Below are 24,791 nucleotides of genomic sequence, written 5' to 3' on the forward strand. Positions count from 1 at the left end.
TGAAGAATTTTGCTGTGATTTTTATGGGCATTGCATTGAATCTGTTGATTGTTTTTGGTAGGATCTCCATTTTTACTATGCTCATTCTGCCTACCCAAGAGCATGGGAGATCTTTCCACTTTCTGGTCTTTTCTTCAATTTGTTTCTTCAAATATTTTAAGTTCTTGTGATACAAATCTTCCATTTGATTGGCTAGAGTTACTCTGAGATATTTTATGCTATTTGTGGCTATTGTGAAGGGTGATGCTTCTCTGATTTCTTTCTCGGCCGATTTATCATCATTATAAAGGATGGCTACTAATTTTTTTGAGTTAATCTTATACCCTGCTATATTACTGAAAATGTTTATGAGTTGTCAAAGTTCTTAGATAGAATTTTTGGGGCTGTTTATGCAAACTATCATATCATCAACAAATATTGAGAGTTTGACTTCTTCCTTTCTGATTTGTATCACCTTGATCATCTTTTGTTATTTTATTGCTCTAGCTAGAACCTCAAGAACTATATTGAATAGATATTGAATAGTGGATAACCTTGTCTTGCTTCTGATTTTAGTGGTATCACTGTGAGTTTCTCTCCATTTAATTTGATGTTGGTTGTTGGCTTGCTGTATATTGCCTTTATTATGTTTAGGCATGTTCTTTGTATCCCTACTCACTCCAAGACCTTTATCATGAAGGGATGTTGTATTTTCTCAAAAGCTTTTTTGGCATCTAATGAGATGATCATGTGAGAAACTAAATATTTTATGGGCTATGTATCAGGCATGCTGAATGACAAATTGGTCAGCATATGGACTAATTGGAAAATTTTAATTTATTTTTGAATACAGAATGAAGCCAATACATCTTAGGCACATTGACATTATTGGCTTTAATGTTCATTTGCAAACAAGCAGTACCCCATTTGATTCATTCATTGATTCAGAGGATTAAAAGCTTTGTTTTGAATCAGGGATTTTAAAAGTTCAAAGCAATCATATATGTCTTTGTCTTTGTGGTTTATTCCTTGTAGTGAACGCCATGCTGTGATGGGGTCAGCATATTCCACCCCGCACAGCGCTAGTCAGATGATTTTCTCTATCAGGAGTTCACTGTTTTTAATGACTAATAAAATTCTATTATATGTATCACATGTCATTTATTCATTTGCCTCTTACAGGGGAAGCGCTTTGCTTCAGATTTTTGTTATAATGAATAGTGTCATAGCGAACATACTTTTAAATTCTTTAGACCTGTTAACTGTTGGGGTTTGAGAGTTCTATGCTACAATTTTATCTTGAGATAATTGGTAATATTACTATTCTAAATTCTTAGAATAAGGAACTTCATAAAATTACACTTAAGGTACATGTTAGGGTGCATTTGATACCAATAGATTCAGAAAGAGGAGAAGGTATTATTTGTGTAACAACCAATTAGTCAACTAGCTCCAGTGGATAGTTCAACACAAGGGTCATACAGTTGGCTCTGGTTAAACTAAACAGGTCACAAAATCTGAGAAAGGGACTGGTAGAGATGAAGAAGGTTTGATAGAGTTAGAGGATAAGAGAAGGTAGTGATAGAGAATAATCTGAATGCATTCTGTTCTATAAACATAGAGTTGTCAAATAAAAAATTTAATAATTAAATACTGAAACTACAAAAAGTATTTTTATATCAAAATATTCACTTATTTTCTAAAATTTTCACTTATCTTTCAGCTGCTCCAGTTGATATACTAAAAGCACTAGATTTTCACAATTCTCCAGTGGGAATATCAAAAACAACAGGATTTTGTACAAACAGAAAGAATTCTAAAGACTCAGATGTTGCATACAGAGTTACGGAGGAAGCACAAATCAGCGCCCCAACGAAACAGCTCTTTCCAGGTACGCTCATTTTACTTTGCTCCTCTTGCTGTCATTGTCGCCTCTATTCTTTCTTAGCTTATTAGTCTTTGTATTGTGCTACATAATATCCAGTTATACTATGAAATAAAATTTTTCACATAGCAAAAATTAAAGAAACTGTAATCACCAGTAATGTAAAAATAACATTCCCGTTACTAACAGCCTGGGAACAGAAATATGCTTAATTTTGAAAATTTAATAATTCATTATGTGTGCAGTACAGTATGGGAAGGCAGTATTTTATGACTATTTCATATTCATGGATGGAGATTGAAGGAAACCTTTACTACTAACAATTGATTTTGTTAATGTAACAGTCATATAGATATGAATGATGATTCCCTAGTAAGTAGAACTGTTTAAAATGGGTCAAGGTGGGGCCTTGTTGGAGGAGATATGGTCTTGTTAGAGGTGGTCTGTCACTGAGAGTGTGTTTTGCGACTTCAAAAGCCTACAACAGGTCTAATTTCACAGTCTCTGCTGCCAACTTGTGGGTCAGAAGCAAGCGCTAGTGTTTGTCTTACTGCGGCCATGCTACCCTCCATAATAATCACTGACTAATTCTCTGAAATGAAAGCATTATTGCTTTTTGTTATAAGTTGCCTTGGTCATGTTGTCTCTTCACAGCAGTAAAATAGTAACTGAGACACACAACTAAGTTACTTCTCACAAATACTGAGTATTCAGAGATTAGAGATTTTTATAAGACTTTACCTGGGAGATTTTCATGTATTGCTGATAAAGTTCTGGGAAAAATCTTTTACTGTTTCTTTGAGAGACTACTTGATCGTATAGTATTAATTATGTTGAAATCATGGTAATGCAGGAAAAGATCCCTGAGTGTGGAATTGTAAATTTCTAACATTATCAAAGCAGGCATCCCATTACACATTCTTGAAGTTTATACACACCAGTTTTTTAGCCTTCAATTTAGTGTTCTTGTTCCTGTTTAACTGAGGTGTAAACTGTGTCTCACAGATGTTATTTAATTTGACCAATTATATTTAATTATGATGATACACGATGATATGAGGTCAATATCTCATATATGATCAGACTTCATTTGATGTTTTAGGATTGTCCTGAAATATTAGCATTAAATTCTTCATATTGTCTATTTTTTCTCTACCAGAAGAGCTCATTTTTTATGTTATGCATCAGTTTTTAAATCAGTCAGAAAACACGATAAAAGAATTCAATATTATAAACAAAATATAATTTCCTTGAAAGGATGTTTTACTCCTTACCCTCTTCCTACTTCTCTTTGTTTGACTCCCTCTCTCTTTCTCTCTTTCTTCTGTGAGGAGTGTGCCACACAAGGCGGTTTAACTTTGCACTCAAACTGGTGAACTTTCTGTCTTAGCTTCTAAGGTACCACCATACCCTGGTCTAAAGTATTTTGAAAACACATCTGGGCACACATTACAATTTTCGTTATATTTTCTGGTTTTCATTAAATTTTGGTGAACAAAAGCAATTTATTGATTCAAAATACTAAAATGAATAATTATACTTAAATGTTAAAGGCTAAAGCCTCTTGAAATATTAATTCCTTATTATATTTTGAAATTCAATTTAATTTTTTAAAATAATAGTAATATTACATTCACTTTTTCATTTAGCTATGTATCTTCTATATCTAGTGTGAAAACAATAGTCTTGAAAAGGAAATAAAACAGACAAGCATGTACTAATGGGACTGTTTTAGAAACATTAAATAAGATACAGTTTATAATATTTTTTATAATAGGCTCATTATCTCAAGGTCATGGTAGTTAATTTAATTAATTTGGTGTTTGATCATTTCTTCACAGAGAATGACCATTATGTGTGCATGTGGAATCTTCTTCCACTCCAATTAGCAGAACTTATCTCTATGAATGTTTAATCCCAGTTAGCATTCTTGTGTTCTGGCCTATGGTTTTAGCAATAACTATTTCAGATAGGAAACTACTATGATAGGCATCTCATGTACATTCTTCTTGGAGAGGAGAACTTCCTGCAAATTATACATTAGTGATACTTAAAAATAGTAATGATAATGTCACCTTTATAAATTTCAAATTAGTGAACATTATTTACAAAGCCATGCATTTCCTGATTAACGCAGTTGGGAGGATTGCATACCTCAGCAGTCATTATTTAAAAAAGGGAGTTCTGCCAGGGAGAGAGATTAATACATTGTTGCAGAATGAAAATATTGTCCTCCAAAGCTCCAGGATGAAACTTTAAATTGGAAGATCTGAAAATGGATACTTTTAAATTAAATAAAGCTGTTGTTTTCAAATTCTCATTGCAATCTTTGGAATATCTGATATAAATATTCTGCAAAAAAGGCTGTTTGTTGACCTTCAACTTCATAACCATCAAAGGAAGAGGATATTTAAGCTCAATTTAAAGATACAGTATTGGATAGACAGAGTATTTTAGTTAGGTAGCAATGCCTAACCATCTAAGGCACTGGACCAAGACATATGATGTATTTGAATATCATTGTAGTCATTAGTCATAATATATAGAATATCATTGAATCATCATCACCATTCAAACAAAAAATTATTTTTGATAGATATTTTGCTTGGAAAAATATTGAACAAAATTTAAACTCTTAAAATCGTTGCTATTATGCCATTTTATAGAATATTTATTAATTAAGGCAAAATCTGTGGATATAAAAACCCATTTTAAGAGTTGTGACTGAGCCGGGCGGTGGTGGTGCACGCCTTTAATCCCAGTACTTGAGAGGCAGAGGCAGGCGGATCTCTGTGAGTTCAAGGCCAGCCTGGTCTACAGAGCTAGTTCCAGGACAGGAACCAAAAAGCCACGGAGAAACCCTGTCTCGAAAAAAATCCAAAAAAAAAAAAAAAAAAAGAGTTGTGACTGAATCTGTGATAATCATGATGGTTATTATAGACACATATTCTTCCATATAAATACAAATATCAAATACTGAATACTGGCACTTTCAATAACTGTCATTTTGCATATCTTAAATCTGTATTTACATTTCAAAATATGAATTTTTAGAGTTGTTAAACTTCACATTTGATATGTACATTATGTATTGGTGATGTTGCTTCATGTAATTAATATAGTGTAGTATTGTTAACAAACTAAATTTTTCAGAACTTATACTGCACAAACTCAACAATTACTTTTTAAATTTTCCCACAATCCCTTATTCTTATGTGAGTACAATTATGTCTGATGTGATGTCTCATCTTTCCTAAATATACATATTTTTTTCACTTTGTTTGGCAAAATGTATAAACATTTTTCTACCCCAGATTATGATGTTTTAATGTCCTTTTTTTCACTATGAGATCCTGGACAATTTGAGTTTATTTACCTTGGGCCCTCTTCAATAATAGACTGAATTACCTACCTATATATTTCAGTAGCCTATTAATTATAAAGCATATTGTTAAGTGATGTGCTTTATAGCTTTTCTATCTTACTTCTATGATTATTTCTATCCTAGTGATTTCCATAAAACTATTAAAACCAAATAAACTAAATTTTCTTTAACTTTAAATTAAAGTAGAAGCTAGAAATGTACTTTAGAAGTAAAGTTCTTGACTAGCATATGTGAGATCCTGGGTCCAACCATCACACTTATTAAAAATTCTAGTTGATCAATATATATCTCTATATATACACATACAATATATTTCAACTGATACAAATAATTTAAAAGATAGGCTGATGGATTTTTATGATAGCTTGAGAAATCGAAAACAAACACTTTTTATTGTGGAATATTGTTTAGTATTAACTTTAAAAATGTGAGAATCAGTCAACATTAATTGACTCCTTTTTGGTTGTAGACTACTTAAATTCTTGAGCAGTTCTTGGGTTCTACATCATTTGCTCAGCTAAGAGAAATTATGTAACTTGCTAAGACCATATGGCAAGAATATTTTGTGGGCTATGGAGCTGATAAGACCCAGGATGACATTTTATTTATCTTTATTTATGTGCATGTCTACATTAATTTGCATGACATTTTGTGTGTGTGTGTGTGTGTGTGTGTGTGTGTGTGTGTCTACATATGAGAGAGAGAAAGGACAGTTTACAAGTGTTGGCTTTCTTTTTCCATCATCTAGTCCTGGGTATTGAACATAAGTCATCAGGCTTGGCAACAAGTTCTTACCTACCAAGTCATCTCACCAGCCCAATACCCAACATTTTAACTGAGATACTGTATTAGTTACCACTTACCTAGTTTGTGCATATAAGTGCAGTGTGAAAATATGCATCCACTCTACCTGTAAGTTTTCCTTTGAATACATTTATAAGATTTCCCACTCGGGAAATGTCTTTCTTTCACTGCTATTTTTAGCAGATTCATAAAGTTCTATTTTGAGTGACATTTACTGAACCAGCTTTAGTCATTTGAATGTATTTGTAAAATACATTTTTTGCCATAATAAATCATGCTTCAATGAGATGCAAACATAATATCTTTACAAATAAGCATCTGTCATCATGAACAGAAACGGAACTGTCATCGTTAAAATTGAATCCTATGGTAGTCATATTCATGATGTCTTTAAAAATCATTTTGGACTACAACCTGAAATTGAATTAAGAATGAATGGATTTAATTTGAAAGTTCTTGATATTGGCTCAGATATAATTCACAACAAAACATCTGTTTTGAAAATGTATAAAATTTTAACTGAAGCAATAAATTTCTCCTAAATTATGTTATAGAATATAATATTATGTATGATATATAATCATATATATGACATACACATAGATATATATTAATAGTGATTATATATCATATATATTGTTACTTTGAAAAATCAAACCTAGCACTCAGTATGTAATGTGTCCATAATAATACAAGGAGTCCAAGTATAAAAGAGATATATTGTAGCTAATGCAATCCTCAAACTGACACAGTTAGCAATTTTTTGGGAAGCACCTGTATAGGTAAGGCAGTTAGGTAGGTACTTGAGGTAAAATCATGGAAAAACAAAACAAAAATGAGAATATGCCTTAATACCTAATAGTTCTGATTTTCAGTGGCATGTTTTCCATTAATGAAACTGAATTTTGTGATCAAAAATTTCCTAAGTGTTTACATAGATGATGAAAATAATGCTTTATTTATTACCTCGTTTAAGTGCCTTTTCACAAAGAGCATGTCTGGGAACAGTTTGAACAAAACTCAGAAATACAAGGCTTATGTCAAAAGTAGTGGTTAAATAAATGTTGGAGGATTGTTTCGGGGGACTGGAGAGATTCCTCAGCTGTTTAGAGCCCTTAGTGTTCTTGCAGAGGAGGGGACTTTTGTTGCCAACACTCTTGTCAGGTGGTTCACAATGAATGACACTCCAGTTCCAAAAAATCTGATGTCTCTGGCCTCCATGAACACCTTCTGTTTTGGTTCCACATGCAGAGACATACATAATTAAAACAACAAAAACAGGGACTGGAGAGCGACTCAGTGGCTAGGAGTGCACACTGTTGTTGAGGATCAGGATTCTGCTCCAGTATCTGCAACTGGGCAGCTCACAGTCCCCTGCACTCATGTGCACGTTCCGTCTCCGCTCACATACATGTAGATTAAACATACATCTTAAATGATAAATAAAAATTTTAAATGGGTGCTCTGCTATGTTTGAAATTGTACTGGTAGCATGCTCTTGCTTTCTGACTATGGGCTCGGTTTCTAATAATCATTATTCTTTAAATGAATGGCCTTGAGGTTTAACTTGAATGAATGTACAGAGAAAACCTGGTAGTCATATGGTGCCCTCTACAACTATGCTATTAGTTTAACTGTTTCCTGTTTGAATTTAGTTATCAGGACCATATAAAATGTTCAGGGAAAATTGTGAGCTGGGAACAATTTGGAAATCTCAGCTTTCTAATTCATTTTTGTCTTTTCAGGTGGAGTTTTTCCTGAAGATTTTTCAATACTATTTACAATAAAACCCAAAAAAGGGACTCAAGCTTTCCTTTTATCAATATATAATGAACACGGGATTCAGCAAGTTGGTGTTGAGGTGGGAAGATCACCGGTTTTTCTCTTTGAGGATCACACTGGAAAACCCAGCCCCGAAGACTATCCCCTCTTCTCAACCGTTAACATCGCTGATGGGAAGTAAGTCATACAGTGAGAGAGTGTTAGCCGTGCTAAAAGTTTTCATTAATCACTCAACAGTCTTTATGAAGTGTGTTTTTTGGTGGCTGTTGATGGAAAACACCCAAAAAGACCGCCATAAAATTCCCAAATTGGTCTAGACTACAGTCTGCAGGTAAAGGCTGAAAAACAATATCGATAAACAAGAAAAACCTGCATGAATGAGAGAAAAACAGGGTAGTGATGACAACAATAAATTAAACAGTGGTTCAACTTTAAGAACTGAGGTGAGGGAAGACCTCTTTCATATTGGAATCTGAGACCACAGTCATTCTGATAGTTCAGTGGACAAAGGTACTTGTAGCCAAGCCTGTTCACTTGGGTTCAATCCCTGGGACCAACATAGTGGAAGGAAAGAACATATATCATGAGGCTTGTTCCTGGATAAGACTGATTCTCCCTATCTTAGCAATTCTTAATTGCCTATAGATATTTGTCTAGGACTTGGACCTTGTGAGTATTCTCCCGTACACATTGGCATGTCAAAACTGGTATTGCTACTGTCAAAGTCTTATTTAGGTGACTGTATTTTTAAGATATCACGTGTATGATATGATTTCTTCTCATATATAGAAGACTCTCTCTTATCACACGTTTTCTGGTTCTAACTCTTAACATCCTTCTGCCCACTCTTCCGTGGTGTTCCTGAGTTTAGGTATAGGTGTTACGTTGTAGATTTGTCAACTGGGGATGATCATGCATGGTTAGTTGTGTAGAAGATATTCTTATTGCATTATATTACTGAAATGCTTTTACTTTATTCTGTCTTTTTCACTGGGTAAAAATATCTTCCCATAATCTCGATCCAACTTGATAGTAATAGATTTAAGCTTGAAAAAGTATTAAAAATAATAGAAAAATCTCAGTAAATAATTTCGAGTGATTATCAAATAGAGAAGAAGCTGTATGTATATACCCTACAGTATTAAAGTATGTCTCATAGTATCTTGAGTAAATATAGGTAGCAGTATTCATTCATTTTTCTCTTTCTATTTTCATTTATTTATTTGTTCTTTTCTCAAATAATACATCCCAACTGCAACCTCTCCTCCATCCCCATCGTACCTCCCCTCTCCCCCAGAACCACTGTTCCTCTAATTCCCTTCAGAAACGGCATCTGCACCCCCCCCCCAGTGGTATCGCCTGAATTCAGCATAACAAGATACACTAAGACTAGGTATATACCCTCATATCAAGGCTGGACTAGGCAGCCCAGTAGGAGGAAATAAGGAGCAAGCAAAAGAGTCAGAGGTACCCCCTCACCCGTTGTTAAGTTTTCAACAAAAACCTAAGATAAAGAAGCACAGCATGTTTGCAGAAGACCAGGTGCAGAGCTGTGCAGGCTCCATGGTTGCAGCTCAGTCTCTGTGAGCCGCTATGAGCCCTGCTTAGTTGATTCTGTGGGCCCTATTTTCCTGGTGTCCTTGACCCCTCTGGGTCATAAAAATCTTTCCTCCCCCATTGAGGTGGAATTCCTAGCTCCCCCAGTGTTTGACTGTGTGTCTCTGCATCTGTTCCATCTGCTGTTGGAGGAGTATTCAGTGATGACTGGGCTGCTAGGCCCCATCCTATGAGTCTAGCAGCATATCAAGGAATCATTTCATTGACTTTTTGGTTTTGTCAGTACTGTTTGGTTTTACTCTAGATCTCTGGACCACGACTCACTTTTAGTTCATGGATTTATTAGCAGATATTTACTGTGCACAAGTTTCATGGTCTCCTCTTAAGACTATTAAAATGGGGCAGATTTATTCAGATCAAATGGCATAATAACTATGCAAAAATAATTGGTGTTTAAATATGCTTTAGTTGGTTAAGAACAATCATGGATTACATCACAACTGACCACTCATTCCATAAATATTTATATACTGTCTATTCTTTTGCTACCATTCATCTAGGTACTGGTATTACAGCCAGGAACATTGCAGGAAAAGTCCCCTCACTCTTGTTTATTTGAATATTGTATTCAAATACAAATATTTATGGAATAGAATTATTTAATAGAAATAAACACTCTGTGAATATTAGTTGGGTTTCTTTAGCATGAAGATTTAATTTGATTCTTTTTAATTTCATTTCATTTATTCATGTGTATGTGTGGTGTGCATGTCTGTGCATGTTTGGGAGTAGAGAGAGAGGTGAATCTTTGCATTTTGATGTATGAGAGGGCGCATGTGTGTGTGGCAGTGACAATGCCACCCAGGACAATCTTGAGGATTTGGTTCCTAGGAACAATCTACCTTTTTTCCTCTTCTCTTCTCTTCTCTTCTCTTCTCTTCTCTTCTCTTCTCTTCTCTTCTCTTCTCTTCTCTTCTCCTCTCCTCTCCTCTCCTCTCCTCTCCTCTCCTCTCCTCTTACCTCCCCTCCTCTCTCTGTCTCTCGCTCTCTTTGTTTCTTTCTTCTTTTCTTTCTTTTTTTTTTTTTTTTGAGACAGCATTTCACACTGGTATAAGCTAGAGGTTTAGGCTAGACTGGCTAGTCATAAAATAAAGCACCAGATGGCACCTCTCTGCCATTGTAGCAGCGGGGTTGGAATTCCAAGCTGCCAGGTCCACTGTTCTCATGGGTGCAAGGGATTGAACTCACATATTTCTTATGTAGTAGTAGCCCCTTCATTAATGTTTTGATGGTTGCTAGTGTCACAAAGGCATGAAAGAGAAGACTAGTTAGCAGTATAAGCTAGACAGGTGATGACTTCTATTAAGCTGAAAATCACCAGCTTTTGTTTCATCATAAAAATTAATGGTGTTCTATTGATGGCATGGATATCATGAGAGAAACGGAGCAATTAAGGATTCAAAATTGAGTTAGTCTAGTATTATTATTATTATTATATTGAATGTTATATCTAATTCTATGATTTTTGTCATGTCATTAGCATGCTTAAAATAATTAAAAAGCAATTGAGCTTAGAGTTCAGATCAGATTTTAGTAATTGAAATTATTTTTATTTTCTTCTAACGAAAAGTACACCCCTCAAGACTAGGAATGGTTTAAATTAGCACACCGGCTTCTTGGCGTAAAGTTTGTGTAAATTTTGCTCTCTCTGTGTGAAGTTACTTTAAGACTCCTTATATAATTTTTTGCTCTACTCAAACCTTCACTGGTTGATTGTGCTAGTGGAAATACCAAAGACAACGTATGTATGGAAATGTACTTGGTCGTCACCAATAGCTATGCCAAACAGCATGAAACAGACATTTGGGAACCCTCTGCAAGTTTCTGGGTATTTTATTTTATGGATCTACTCCTAGACACTTCTGGAATATTAATCTAGCACTTTTCATTTGGAAGAAAATATAAACCACAGTGGCTTAAAGAATCCAAGTGAATTTCACTTAGTAGTTTCTGTTAGCACCAGACATTGTTAATAAAACCCTTTCAAGGATGCAGGGAGAGCATGCATGCTTCCAAGGGCTGGCCACATTCCGCCTTCTAAGCCTGTCATCACCGCCCTGAATTAGCTGGGGCAGTAGCTACGGAGTGAATTGAGCCTCCCACTCCACACATGCGCTGACTCTGCTTTCTTTCAGTGTTTCTTCTTCTTGCCAGCCCTGGAAAGAAGGAGAGATATTGTGTCTCAGTTTTGGATCCTGCCCATGGTGGTGATCTATAACTGTCTTGAAATTAAAGTGGAAAAAGAACACGAAAACACTTGAAATAAATGGAGATCAAGACAAAGTAGCACATTGTGTTTTACAATTAGAACATTCAGTGCTCCAGATGGAGCAGCCATTCAGTCAAGAGACAGACCCTTTCACAGCCACTCTCAGGGGAGCACCAGAGCAGACTTTTCTTGTGGAATTCCACTTTGGAAGAAAGCATTTGAGCACAGAGAAACCCAAATCCATCTCAATCTCTATCAGGTGTGCTCATCAGAAAAGACAAAGCGCGGCAGAGGATGGCCATGTCCTTATCGGCACCGATGCCTAATCCATCCCCGTATTTTAGGAACCTGTGCCCTTTTGAGTACCTGGTGCTGTCCTCGGTAAGCAGTACACTGTCACTAGCTAAACCACTGAGGCATAAGTGTGCCTCTGTTTTTGAACCATTTCAGCTCACTGCTGACATTTAGAGCTCAGGTTCTAATGAGTCCGTTGATTTGGCAGCCAGAGCCTCTGAAACTTACAACACAATTCCTTCCTTTTCACAGGTGGCATCGGGTCGCAATCAGTGTGGAGAAGAAAACTGTGACAATGATTGTTGATTGTAAGAAGAAAATCACAAAACCCCTCGACAGAAGTGAGAGATCAATAGTTGATACCAATGGAATCATGGTGTTCGGAACAAGAATATTAGAAACAGATGTGTTTCAGGTAAACATCAATCAAGTTTCGTTAAGATAAGTTCTGTTAGGTCAACTGGGTTAATGATTCTGGTCATCATTATGTCATAAAACAGAGTCCAAGACTCTAAAGGGTGACCTACTTTCTTCTTCCGTGAGTGGAGTGGTGATGTTTTGTGTTGTTGGGCCAGAGGACGATTAGGCAAAGGTGACCTGAAGGCCAGGGAAGCTTTGTGAAGATTGGTTGATTTGAAAACAAGTGTCCAGTTCTCCTGGCAAGGACAGCCCATTTCACTCTTAAATTTTATTCTTAGTCCTTCAGCATAGAGAGAATAGCTTCTCGACTTCCTGTTCAAGAAGACTAATTCTGAGAAATATCCCAGGCATATATTCTGCCTGATTATCTTCTTTTGACGTGTTTTCTAAAAGAGATAATGCTGATAAAGATGAACTTTCAGTTTTAAAGTCTTTTTTTAAAAAGTAAAGCACAAGTCATGATGGAACCTTTTCCAATTGTAATTTGCTAGTTATTACTATACATGTTCTTTTGATCTGTCAGTCTTTGTATCTGGTAACTTATAATTAGTTTTCAGGCTTTTTATTGCATAAATAGAACTGAGACCTGAATCTATTAAAGGGTACATTGGGGATTAACCCAAATTCTTTCCAATATGGGGACTATAACTGCATAAATCTGTATACTATGATTTATGTATTTTGTTTACACATGCTCATCTATTAATTTGCACAAATGTATGCAAATATAGATAGTACATTTTTTAAAAAGCATTGTAAACTCAGAGTCTCAGCTAGACCACTGCATATGCAGATATATGAATCATTGGGGGCACAGTATTAAATACAATGAGCATTCATGGCATTTTCAAGTTCTGTATTTGGGATATTATTCATTGATGACTTTTTCAATTACTGTGTACTTAGCCGTTTGTCTCTATATAAAATAATCCCCTTATAGTATGATGATTTAAGTGATGGATGAATTGTGAAAATATATAGTGACAATATTCTCATTGTACATTTTTATGTATTAATAGAATGTACAAGGACAAATAAAACTTATTGGATGTACGAATATCATAGAATAGTATTATAACTTCTATAATCTTACTTCAAAAGTTCATTGACAGTTTCATAGGCTAATTTTCTAGTTTTTGTAAATGTGTGGTATGAAGGAACCTGGGTGGATTTCTTTCTTTCTTTCTTTCTTTCTTTCTTTCTTTCTTTCTTTCTTTCTTTCTTCCTTCCTTCCTTCCTTCCTTCCTTCCTTCCTTCCTTCCTTCCTTCCTTCCTTCCTTCCTTCCTTCTTTCTTTCTTTCTTTCTTTCTTTCTTTCTTTCTTTCTTTCTTTCTTAAGATTTCTGCCTCCTCCCCGCCACCGGCTCCCATTTCCCTCCCCCTCCCCCAATCAACTCCCCCTCCCTCAGCAGTCCGGAGAGCGGGAAGTCCAAGGATCTCCCACCTCCTTCCAGGTCTAGTAAGGTGAGCATCCAAACAGCCTAGGCTCCCACAAAGCCAGTACATGCAATGGGATCAAAACCCAGTGCCATTGTTCTTGACTTTACAGCAGCCCTCATTGTCTGCTATGTTCAGCGATTTCTTTATTCCTTTCCTTCTGCCCTTCCTTTTCTCCTCTCCACTTCCAATGACTGATTTTTCTAACATAACATTTAAAATATGAAGTAACTGCAAGTGTTAAATGAAGAATGTATTAAAACATTACGAGTAATAATGTGGAAAGAAATCTTCTATGAAATCTGCAGTGACTATGACAAGGAGCTCTGAGAAATCTTTCTTAACATCTGCTTTGTATTTTGAGCTTTCGTAGAACCATATGAAACTTTTAAGAGGGGATTTACTTGTTATTAGTTTTTAAAATGTAAATGAACAATGAACTTTTGTATGTTAGACTTATATCTTACCATACTTTAGTTGTTCATAAAGGAAAACTTCCTATTTTTACTTAATAAAATAATGAGCAAATTTTGGAGAAAAAATTGAGCAGAATGAAATTTTATATTTATCTAATTCAAATATCCACAGCTGTCATCTGTGAGAATTTATTTACTTTATTTACCAAATGCTGTTATTGGCTATATAAAACGCCAAACTAGACTCTTTCCAAGTGGAAATTCACCATCTTTTCTTAAAAAGTTAGTTTATCAGATATGAATGGTCAATTATGTTTTTTTTAAAACTTCATCCAAAGTTCTTGTTTTACCTTTGTTTATACTTTGGTACTTATGTAGCATTTCCAATTTTTTTTAAATTGTGTGAACAATGCTTCAGAGAATATGTATTATTTTAGTGTGTGATAAAGAGTTTCAGTAATACTGATGCTATGATAATGTTAGATATTCATTAGTCTGAACACTGCAAGTGTCACCTTGTCGGAAACATTGTGACTACAAGTTAGTATTTATAATTTCATGCACAAACTGTTTCAACTACTGAACTGATTACAATGGTGCTAAAACAGTCATTACATATTTCCTATATTTTTTTCATCCTGATATGATGATTATCTTTTACAAGTTCAAAGTACACAGGACCCAAAATGATTTAAAGTTTCTCAAAATTCATGAACATGCAATGGGATGTGTTCATTTGCAATCGAGATGATGTGGTTTTGGCACACCTTTAGAGTAATTATGAAGAAGTATTCTGGATTGAGAACATTCTGATCCTTAATCCCAGGGTCTGGCTTCCTACGCAGCTCTCTCAAAATTTCAATTCCTCCTTTCTCAATTGCTAAGTACAAAGAAACATTCTTCACAGTAATTGAAAAAAATAATAACTGAACAGGTGTAGGTAAACACTTGTATGGTAGAGTATGAACACATGTATATGTGCATTTGTAATTTGTAAATAATAGTGGTTTTCAGTTTACTATTGAATTAATATACAGCAGTCTTTTTCATTATGCTTTCATGTCTTTTTATTATGTGGAATTTCAAATATTTTTGTATATTTTTACATTGGAGTAAATAACCGTGACCTATATCTTAATGAAAATTTCTACTGGGTCTGTTTGTTTGTCCTGTAAAGAGGACTTCTTTTCAGGTCTACTTCTCATGAATCACATATCTTGGACAGTTATCTGTTTGCTCCCTCTATCTTAAGACAACAGCACCTTAGCACAAGTCTTACTAAGAGGAGACTGGTGTGGGTGGACATAGACTGTATGCAAGCCCAAAGTGTCCACCTGACGGGTGACCAGGTTTGTCCACCCTGACACTATGCTTCAAAGACTTGAGGAAAGACTGATCAGAAAAAAAATACATCATTAAATAAGCCATGGTTTCTTAAGTTTTCAAAGCACAATCATTTTAACCTTTCAGTATCTTTAAACTTTGTCAATCAAAGGTTCTTATACTTTTATGGAAAACTGACTCTGGGGTGAGTGTCTCATGAATGGTAGGGGAATTATGGTGGCAAATTTGCAAAACCACTCAGGAAACATTAGGAAAGATTTATATTTATTGTTATTACTACTATTGTTATATCATTCACACACGTGGGGGGGGGCAGCCATAGAAAGTGGAAGGGAATATCTGGTTTGGAACTCATTCTGTAGATCATGCTGGCCTCAAATGCACAGAGGTCCACTTGCCTCTGTCTCCCAAGTTCTAGGATTAAAGGTGTTCACCACTACCACCTGCACAAATTTATTTTTACTTAATACCCAGTCCTCATTAGCAAGACGGGCAGAAAGAGTGTAACAGCCAGAGAAACGGGTAGTGGCTATGAGATTGTATCTCCTGGGAATGTCAGAAGGGCCATCAACTCTCACCAACATAACTACCTAAACACAATCTTTTCCATAGTTCTTGGCTATTCTGTTGTTTGTGTTGCTCATTGTTCCTGTGGTGTGGTGGATCCTACCTTGAGTCTCATGCATGGCTACACAAGTATCTTACCACTGCACCACACTCCTAGGTCTTCTCTTTTTATTCAGTTCCTTTTAAATTTTTTTTCTCTTTGCTTTTTAGTCCTGGTAGTTTCCATTACCAGTGCTTGAAAGGAGATTCTCTCCCCTGCTGTGTCTGAGCAATGATATTCTTTAAAGCTACACTCTATTTCTGTCAGTTTTATTGATCCATAACACATGCTTTTTTGTGATTATTTTATACCTGTGTTTCATTAGCCTTATGTGCTTGCAAAAGATTTGCTTTGTTTTATTAAAACCTTAAGTTTTGTCATTAGAAATATAAAAAGCCCCGTTAATTCTGACTTTGCCATATCTATTTTAGTTTTGTTGTTATTTGTTCATAAATTGTATATCTTACCTAACAATATGTCTTGAAATTTTGCTCTTGAAAGGCATACATGATAGGGAGAGTAAAATAATATGTGGGTATGTGTCAAAAAGAAAAAGCAATTTGTAGTCATATTACATGCGAGTCTTGTGGAAAGTCTGAGAAAATGAAATGTCAGTTTTGTCAGTGCTTCTCAGTTCTATTTCCTGAGGTTTGTAGGAAGACTCAGGTGGTCTGGAATTACGTCTTTTCCTCCTTCTTCATAGAAGACCAAATTCTGATTATTTCATTTTATTTAAAAACTATTCTTTTTTGTTCTCTTTCCTAGACACCAACAGAATTATCTGTCTGGTTGCTACTGTTAGGTCTTATAGAATTCCTTAAATAAAACTCATGAATGTGTACCCTTTACCACCTATGACAGAGTTTGAGTGGAGTGTGTAACTCCTAGGGAGGGGGCAATTTCATAGAATTTTGTCTGTTCCACAAAAGGAAGGTGCATGAGGCATGTAAAGACAGTTTTAATTTCAGTTTATTCTTCTTTAGTAAACTGGTTCTAATTCATGATACATTTTCCAGTTTTGAAGATATTTTAAAATTTGTGTTATTAAAATATAAATTCATGTGATTCTCTGTAAATGGAGACTGTTATTTTGTTCCTGGTTGCCCAGACATGAATAATCACACAGAAACTATATTAATTACAACAATGCTTGGTCAATAGCTTTGGCATATTCCTAGCTACCTCTTACATCTTAAATTAACCAATTTTTATTAATCTGTGCATCACCATGATGCTGTTGCCTACTGGTAAGGGTACCGGCATCTGCCTCCTTTGGCAGCTACATGGTGCCTCCTTGATTCTGCCTACTCTCTCTATATATCTTTGGATTTCCTACCTGGCTTCATTCTGTCCTGCCATATGCTGAAACAGCTTCTTAATTAATCAATGGTAATAAAACATATTCACAGCATACAGAGGGAAATCCCACATTAGTTCTCTTGATTTTTTTCCTTACCTCATATTTTGTTTGCAATCTTTAACTTTTTCCCTTGTTCTTCTATGCAGAAATTTAAATTTTCCCCATAGTTTAGCTACAGAATTCCATACCTTTGTTCAGATATTAGATTCTACCTGGGGCAAAAATCAGGATAAAAAATAAATAAGACTGAAAGAAACCAAAAGAAACCCTCAGACCAGGAAAGGCAGCATCTGTGGTTCTTCTCTAGGGTGCCTACTCTTCAGAAGTCAGGGTGTTTTCCATTTCACTTTTCCTAGAAAATGTTGCTATAATCATCAGCCAGCTTGAGGCATCCAGGGCTTCTACTGCCATACGAATAATGACAACACAAATGACCATAAAAACCAAACACTTATTTAATACTTTCCTCATCCTCTAGACCTTTAAAATTTGAATAGTTATGTTATCTTCCAGTTGATTTCTAGAACAATCTTATTCTGAGTTCTCTGCAAAATGTTTCTGATTACAAAATACAAATGTAAAATGTCACTGCTGCATTTACCAATCACTTTTCAAATTCTTGTCTGTATTCCATAAATGTTGAGGACGTATTTCCTAGAATAGAAGTCTTAGGAGGAGGAAAGTGAGTGATGATAACCATTTCATTTGTTCGCTTGAGAAATTAAAAATAATGCTGAAGGCATCAATCAGTATCTAAGAATTACAATGACTGCTGAGGGAAAGAAGTTGTGATGAGGATAACCAAGTGCTGTAATTTGATAACTAAGTACTGTAATTTGAAAGAATCAAAGCTTTTCTCTCTAAATATTCCAAATGGATGCATTATTATCTGCTGAAATCATTGGAGAAATTTATTTAACTTAGGGCCATTTGTAGTCTTTTGAGAGAGATAGCTTTCCTAACTTATGGTGAAAAATAGCTTTAATCACCAGATGGATAATTGAGACTGCAATGAACTGAAATAAATAAGTCCTTGTCTTTCAGTAAGTTTTACATCCTCCCACATGTCTAATGAAATCTATAAAGTTATTGCATTAGTACGGAGACTTATTTGTTTAGCATTCCTTATGAACTATTGGTTGATTTTTTTTCTTAAGAAGTGTAAAATCAATAATGAGTTATCTATCTCTCTGCCCATAACTAATAGGCTTCCCAAGTTCCCATGGATGGCTCCTCTGTTCTGTACATAGGGGCAGTACTAGGTAAATTTAGTGGATTACCAAAACAAAGAAACAAAAACAAAACAGATATGTTATTGAAACACATGCCAGGTAGTTAGTGTGTTCACTCTGAGGTCACACTGCCATGGTATGATGTTCAGGATGAGAACAGAGTGGGTAGCGTGACTTTAATTATTTAACCTCATCTGTAAAATGAGGAGTGTTATTTGTATTACTGAAAATATATGAAGATTAAATGACCTAACAAGTGTAAGGCCACATCTGTGTGAGCAGAGCATTCTGTAAGAATTGACTTACGTCCCAAAATTGTCTCTTAATTTTGGAATTTGGTGGAAATGTAATTATAGAAGATTCAAATAACTTTTTATTAAATACAGGTTTATAATTTATTATTTTGTTCTCCAACACCTGAGAACAAAAACAAGTGTTATTATCGATTAGGATTGTTGTAGAAGGCTGCTAGTTCATTTCCTGGCCGCCCAGACTCCAAAAATAATCATACAGAACCCATATTATTTGCAATACTATTTGTCCAGTAGCTTAAACATATTTCTGGCTAACTCATATCTTTAAATTAACCCATCTCCATTAGTCTGTGTATTGCTACAAGGCTTACTGGGTAAAGTTCCAGCTTCTGTCTCTGGCGGGTCTACATGGCTTCTCTCTGACTCTGCCTCTTTTCTCCCAGCATTCAGTTTAGTTTTCTTTGTCTAGCTCTGCTCTACACTATCACAGGCCCAAAACAGCTTCTTTATTAACCAATGATATTCACAGCTTACAGAGGAAAATCCCAAATTACCTCCCTTTTCTGTTTAAATAAAAAGGAGGGTTTTAACTTTAACACAGGGAATTACATATACCAGATATCAAGCAAGAATTACAATTACAATATTTATATCTACTTTATCTTTTATCATAACAAAGGAAAACTGTATCTTCTTCAATTCCATCAAAGACTCCAGAAGGATATAATATTACCTAAGTAAACAGGAAGTGCATTGTAAGCAACTTTCAAAAATCTAGAATTGACAGAGACATTCCATTGCATGGACAGTCACCCAAAGTTCTTCTGTAATGTTGCAGGAACCCATCTTCAGTCTACTGGCCCATAGTATCTGCTGACTTTCCATAAAGCATGAAATTTTAAAGACAGTTCTGCCTATATTGACAGTTTGTCAGTTACTTTCTTCTGTGTCCTGCAGAATGTCTAGCAGACACCCTGAAGGACTGTCTCACCTTCCTTAGGCAACTTCAGCAGTCATCTCTCTGTGGGTCCTACATGTCCAGTTCACATAGCATACCATAAAGCAGTCAAGGCAAGAGCAGTTTCATGCCCAAGTGACTAACCAATGACATAAGGAGCCTCTGCTGTGCCCATCTTCCTCTTGAAGTAGCTTGGTGCTGCCAGTAGCAGATGTGTCTTACTGTCATGAAAAGTCCTATGTTCTTAAAACATTTTAAATGCCATATTCTGTAGTCTTTGAAAGGTTTGAAGAATGCCTGTGCTTATCTCAGCAACAGAAAGTAAAACAGGACAGCACTCAAGAGGACTGATTGAACATGCGGGGCTAATGGAAAAGGAATTTATTACTTTAGGTTTCTGGCAATGCTACTCTGAGGAAATATGTGGTGTTTACAAACATGAATTCTTTGGAATATTAGCTAAAGGGAAGGGCTTTAACTCTCTCTTTATGGTTTATAAACTACATTTACAACCTTTAAAAAATCTTTAAAAGATTAAAAGTTATTGGATTATCCTGGGAAAAATTGTGTTTCATCATCTTTACTATCCTGTGTTTTATGGTGAGCATAACATTAATGTGAAAGTAAAGTAGTCCAGCTCAAAGCAGAATACAAGGAAGGTAATTAATTTCTGTATTGTGGAGCTACTTTTATAGAACATGTTCTTTTTAAAGACATAGGCTACTTCACTTCTTTCTATAAATGGCTGTATATTGTTCCTGCATGAGTGGAAAGGATGCTGTAAAGTCTAGTCCATTAGTTTCTTCTGGTCAGGCCTCTATGTAGTGGCTCTATGAGTCCTAGTCTTAGTTACTGGCAAGCAGCTCTTGAGTGAAAGATGGAATGAGAGAATAATGACTGATATCACCTTTTTGATTATAATATCCCAGGGACTTTTGAGTGCAAAATTCTGCAGGTTGCATCTTATTCTCTGCCATCCTTTCCAACTATATCAGCAATTCCCTCCCTCCTCTTTCAGTCCACAGTGTGTCCCTTCCTTCACACATGCTACTCACAGCGTAGTTCCTGCCTATGCATCAGACAGTTTCTGTGTTTTGAGGGTTCTGCCTGAGTTCCATTCTCTCCCCTCTAAGTTCATTCCTGGTGTCCTTAATTAGTAACATTTTCCTGAATTGAACTAGCTATGTAACAGTATATCCTTCTAAAATATCACCCTTCTTCTTTGTTGTTCTATGTTTTTGCAACTGTTTCTGACTTTCTACCATTTACTTACTTCTTTAGAAGCTTTCTATAGTATTAAAACAGTTTGTAGTAATGTTTGCCGTAAAAACTATTTGACTGATATAGTTTAAAAGAAAAATACACTCTCCAGAGTTTATTAATTTAAGAAAAACAGGCTTCAAGGAAGTAGTGGATAAGGTATGTTACCTTTTAACTAAACAATGTATTCATTTTACCTTTTCACTGTGTGGAGTGGGTCCACATTAGTACTTCCGCTCAAATGAAAACTCTTTTACCATTGAGCATATAGAAAGGATAAGATAGGTGTATACTTTGGGGGAAGATTCTCTCCAGTGTCAGATGTTTTCTGTAATGCTTGGTCAATGTTTATTGGATTAGAAGTACATTTAAATAATGTAGGACACATCTCCTTTTCACAAAATTGGTTTCTTCAGCTGGTTTTGGTGACCTGTCAAGGTTGTGTGGGCTGCAGTCAGGACAGTGACGATGTGGTTTCTCTCATTCTTTCCTTTGAATTATGGTTCTGACGCAATCTCTGGTGTGTATTTCACTCACAGTAAAGCTTTCAGCATTTTGGTAGCTTTCCTTCACCCCACAAAATACTTGAGAAAGTATCCCTCACTGTAAGGAATGTTTGAGAACAAAACAATGTGCCTGGTCTTACCGTCTTGGCATATCCAGAATTCTCAGTAGGTCAGAGGCACAGTTCAACTGATGTGCCTTTCTTGGTCAGCCCTTCAGAGTTTTAACCCCATGTAAGATTCAATGTCCTCCTTCTTCCTGCGTATGCAATTAGAATCTCTCCCAAGACCCATTTGGTTGTTCAGAAATTTCAAATGTAATTGGAGTGAAGGGAACATCTATCAGATGGAGTAGACATTGTGCTCCACCACTGCCTTCACTGTAGTGACTGCCAGACACTTCAGCTGCAGAGATTTTTCTTTTTTTTCTCTTACATTCTTTCTTTCCCTTTTCCTGGCATGCTGGCTTATGGACAATCACTTTAAGATCCATGAAACTGATTTTCTTGGATCTTATTCATGGAGGAATTACAAGTGAAATCTACAGCCACATCCCTTGAACTTTATACTGATAATTCAATTACTTCTAAAAGCAGTAGATGGAAGAAGTTGACCCAAGGCAAGACTGGGCGTTTGCAGGCTAAATGCTACATCCTTATGTTGCACCTGTTGCATGCACATTGGAGACACTGGGTCAAAAGGTGTGTACTCAAGGGCTTGAGGAGCCCCGCCCCTATTGCTGTGCTGAGTCCAATCACATCATCTTCTGGACTGGTTGCATGTAGTGTTCACAGGTTTCCTCAGCAACCACTGCAAGCTGCTAGAGTTTCTGATGCTACTTTAACTTTATGTTTGCTCACAGAGTTTTCCTCTGCACAACTCCGTCAGCAATTTCCTGTGGAGGTTCCTTCGTTGCAGAATACTGCTGTATTCTAAGGCTTGAATAAAGGAAAATCTCTGTAGATCCTTCCATTATCCCAACTCTTGCATTTTTTACTTGAAAAAGTCGATTACCTGCTATGTACTTGAGGCTTGCCATCACATAAGCTCAGCTGTAACAGTCACAGTGTACTTAACCTGCTCAGTGTGCAGTGGATGGTTTCTGAAATAAATTTCTTTTTCTAGGTTCTTACTCTCCTATACCAGGAGTAGGGCATTGACAATGTTTGAGATTCATTCATTAATTGCTAATGGTTAACATCATGGTTTTTTTTTTTTTGGTTTGAAGCTGTTCAACCCCATCCTCCTTGCTACACAAGTGCTGTTCCAGTAAACCTATGTTCTTTTATTCTGTGCAGGCTGCAATATTTCCCAACATTTTTGCCTTGCCTCCTTCTTGTCGCTCTAAGTGAGACTTAAACCAGCCAGTTTTCCCCATGCTACTATTAAGATGCTTTGCTGTGTTCAATAAACAAGTCTGTTGCTTCAAAATTTAGCCTTCTTAGAGCACACCTACAATGCCCAGAAGAATTCTTATTTCCATATGAAATCTAACCAGGTAGATCTTCACTGTACACATCTATTGTGTATATACAACACATTTTTGTTATCCATTCATAAACAGGAGGACTATGATTCCATAGTTTGATTGTGGTGAGTAGTGAGAAGGACTGTGGGTATGCAGGTACTTCTCCTGTGTGCTAAGTATATTTCAATATATACCCCAATTTACTCAGGAGATCTTGTCTTTTTCTACTTCCCATGGAGATTAGATCTATTTATATCTCTCTTAGGGTCCTCATTGTTGTCTGAGTTCTCTGGGATTATGAATTGTGGGCTGTTTTTCTTTGCTTTATGCTTTAAAATCACTTATGAGTAAGTACATGTGATAATAACATCACTCAAAGTGATGTTTTCTAGCTCGATCCATTTGCCTGCAAAATTTAAGATGCTATTATTTTTTTCTACTGTGTAGTACTCCATTGTGTTAATGTACCACATTTTCCTTATCCATTCTTTGGTTGAGGGGCATTTAAGTTGTTTCCAGGTTCTGGATATGAAAAACAATGCTGCTATGAACATAGTTGTGCACATGTCCTTGTGGCACGATTGAGCATCCTTTGGATATAAACCCAAAAGTGGTATTACTGGGTCTTAGGGAAAGTTGTTTCCTAATTTTCTGAGAAATTGCCACACTGACATCAAAAGGGGCTGTACCAGCTTACATTCCCACCAGCAATGCGGGAGTATTCCCTTTACCCCACAACCTCTCCAGCATAAGTTATCTGTGTTTTTGATCATGGCCATTCTTACAAGTGTAAGATGGAATCTCAGAGCCATTTTGATTTGCATTTTTTCTGATGACTAAGGATGTTGAACATTTCCTTAAGTGTCTTTCAGCCATTTTAGATTCCTCTGTTGAGAGTTCTCTGTTTAGGTCTGTACTCCATTTTTTTTTTTTTTAAATTGGATTATGTGTTCTTTTGATGACCATTTTCTTGAGTTCTTTGTATATTTTGGAGATCAGACCTCTGTCAGATGTGGGGTTAGTGAAGATCTTTTCCCATCCTGTAGGCTGTCGTTTTGTCGTGTTGACCATGTCCTTTGCTTTACAGAAGCTTTTCAGTTCCAGGAGGTCCCATTTATTAATTGTTCTTTTCAGTGTCTGTGCTGCTGGGGTTCTATTTAGGAAGTGGTCTCCTATTCCAATGCATTCAGTCTACTTACTACTTTCTCTTCTATAACTTTCAGTGTGGCTGGCTTTATGTTGAGGTCTTTGATCCATTTGGACTTGAGTTTTGTGCATGGTGATAGATATGTATCTATTTTCATTCTGGCTATTGTGAAGGGTGATGTTTCTCTGATTAGTTACTCAACCCAGGAAATGGAACTTTTATAACATAAGAAATTCCGGTTTTAATATTGAAACTTAGTTCTAAGACTTAGAGAAAACTGAAAACCTGTGGAAAGTGCAGATACTAATTTCTTGACTTTGAAGATATCATCATATGTCAGTTGTAAGGAAGAACTAGCCCATGATCCCATGAAGCTACCCAGTTACATATGAATGTCTACTGCCATCCCTGTGTTCTCTTTCAATCAAATG

General features: G+C 35.9%; 1 protein-coding gene across 2 annotated transcripts in view; it reads left to right on the forward strand.

Moving 5' to 3' along the window:
* Col11a1 (collagen type XI alpha 1 chain) overlaps positions 1-24,791 on the forward strand; it is a 176,880-nt gene that overhangs the window by 27,449 nt on the left and 124,640 nt on the right. For both annotated transcript variants that reach the window (XM_057793140.1, XM_057793141.1), the window contains 3 exons: positions 1,703-1,870; positions 7,799-8,012; positions 12,208-12,370. In XM_057793140.1, the coding sequence (XP_057649123.1) occupies positions 1,703-1,870; positions 7,799-8,012; positions 12,208-12,370 (545 nt within the window). The remainder of the gene's footprint in view (positions 1-1,702; positions 1,871-7,798; positions 8,013-12,207; positions 12,371-24,791) is intronic.

This window comes from Chionomys nivalis, chromosome 18, assembly GCF_950005125.1.
Source record: "Chionomys nivalis chromosome 18, mChiNiv1.1, whole genome shotgun sequence".
Lineage (NCBI taxonomy): Eukaryota > Metazoa > Chordata > Mammalia > Rodentia > Cricetidae > Chionomys > Chionomys nivalis.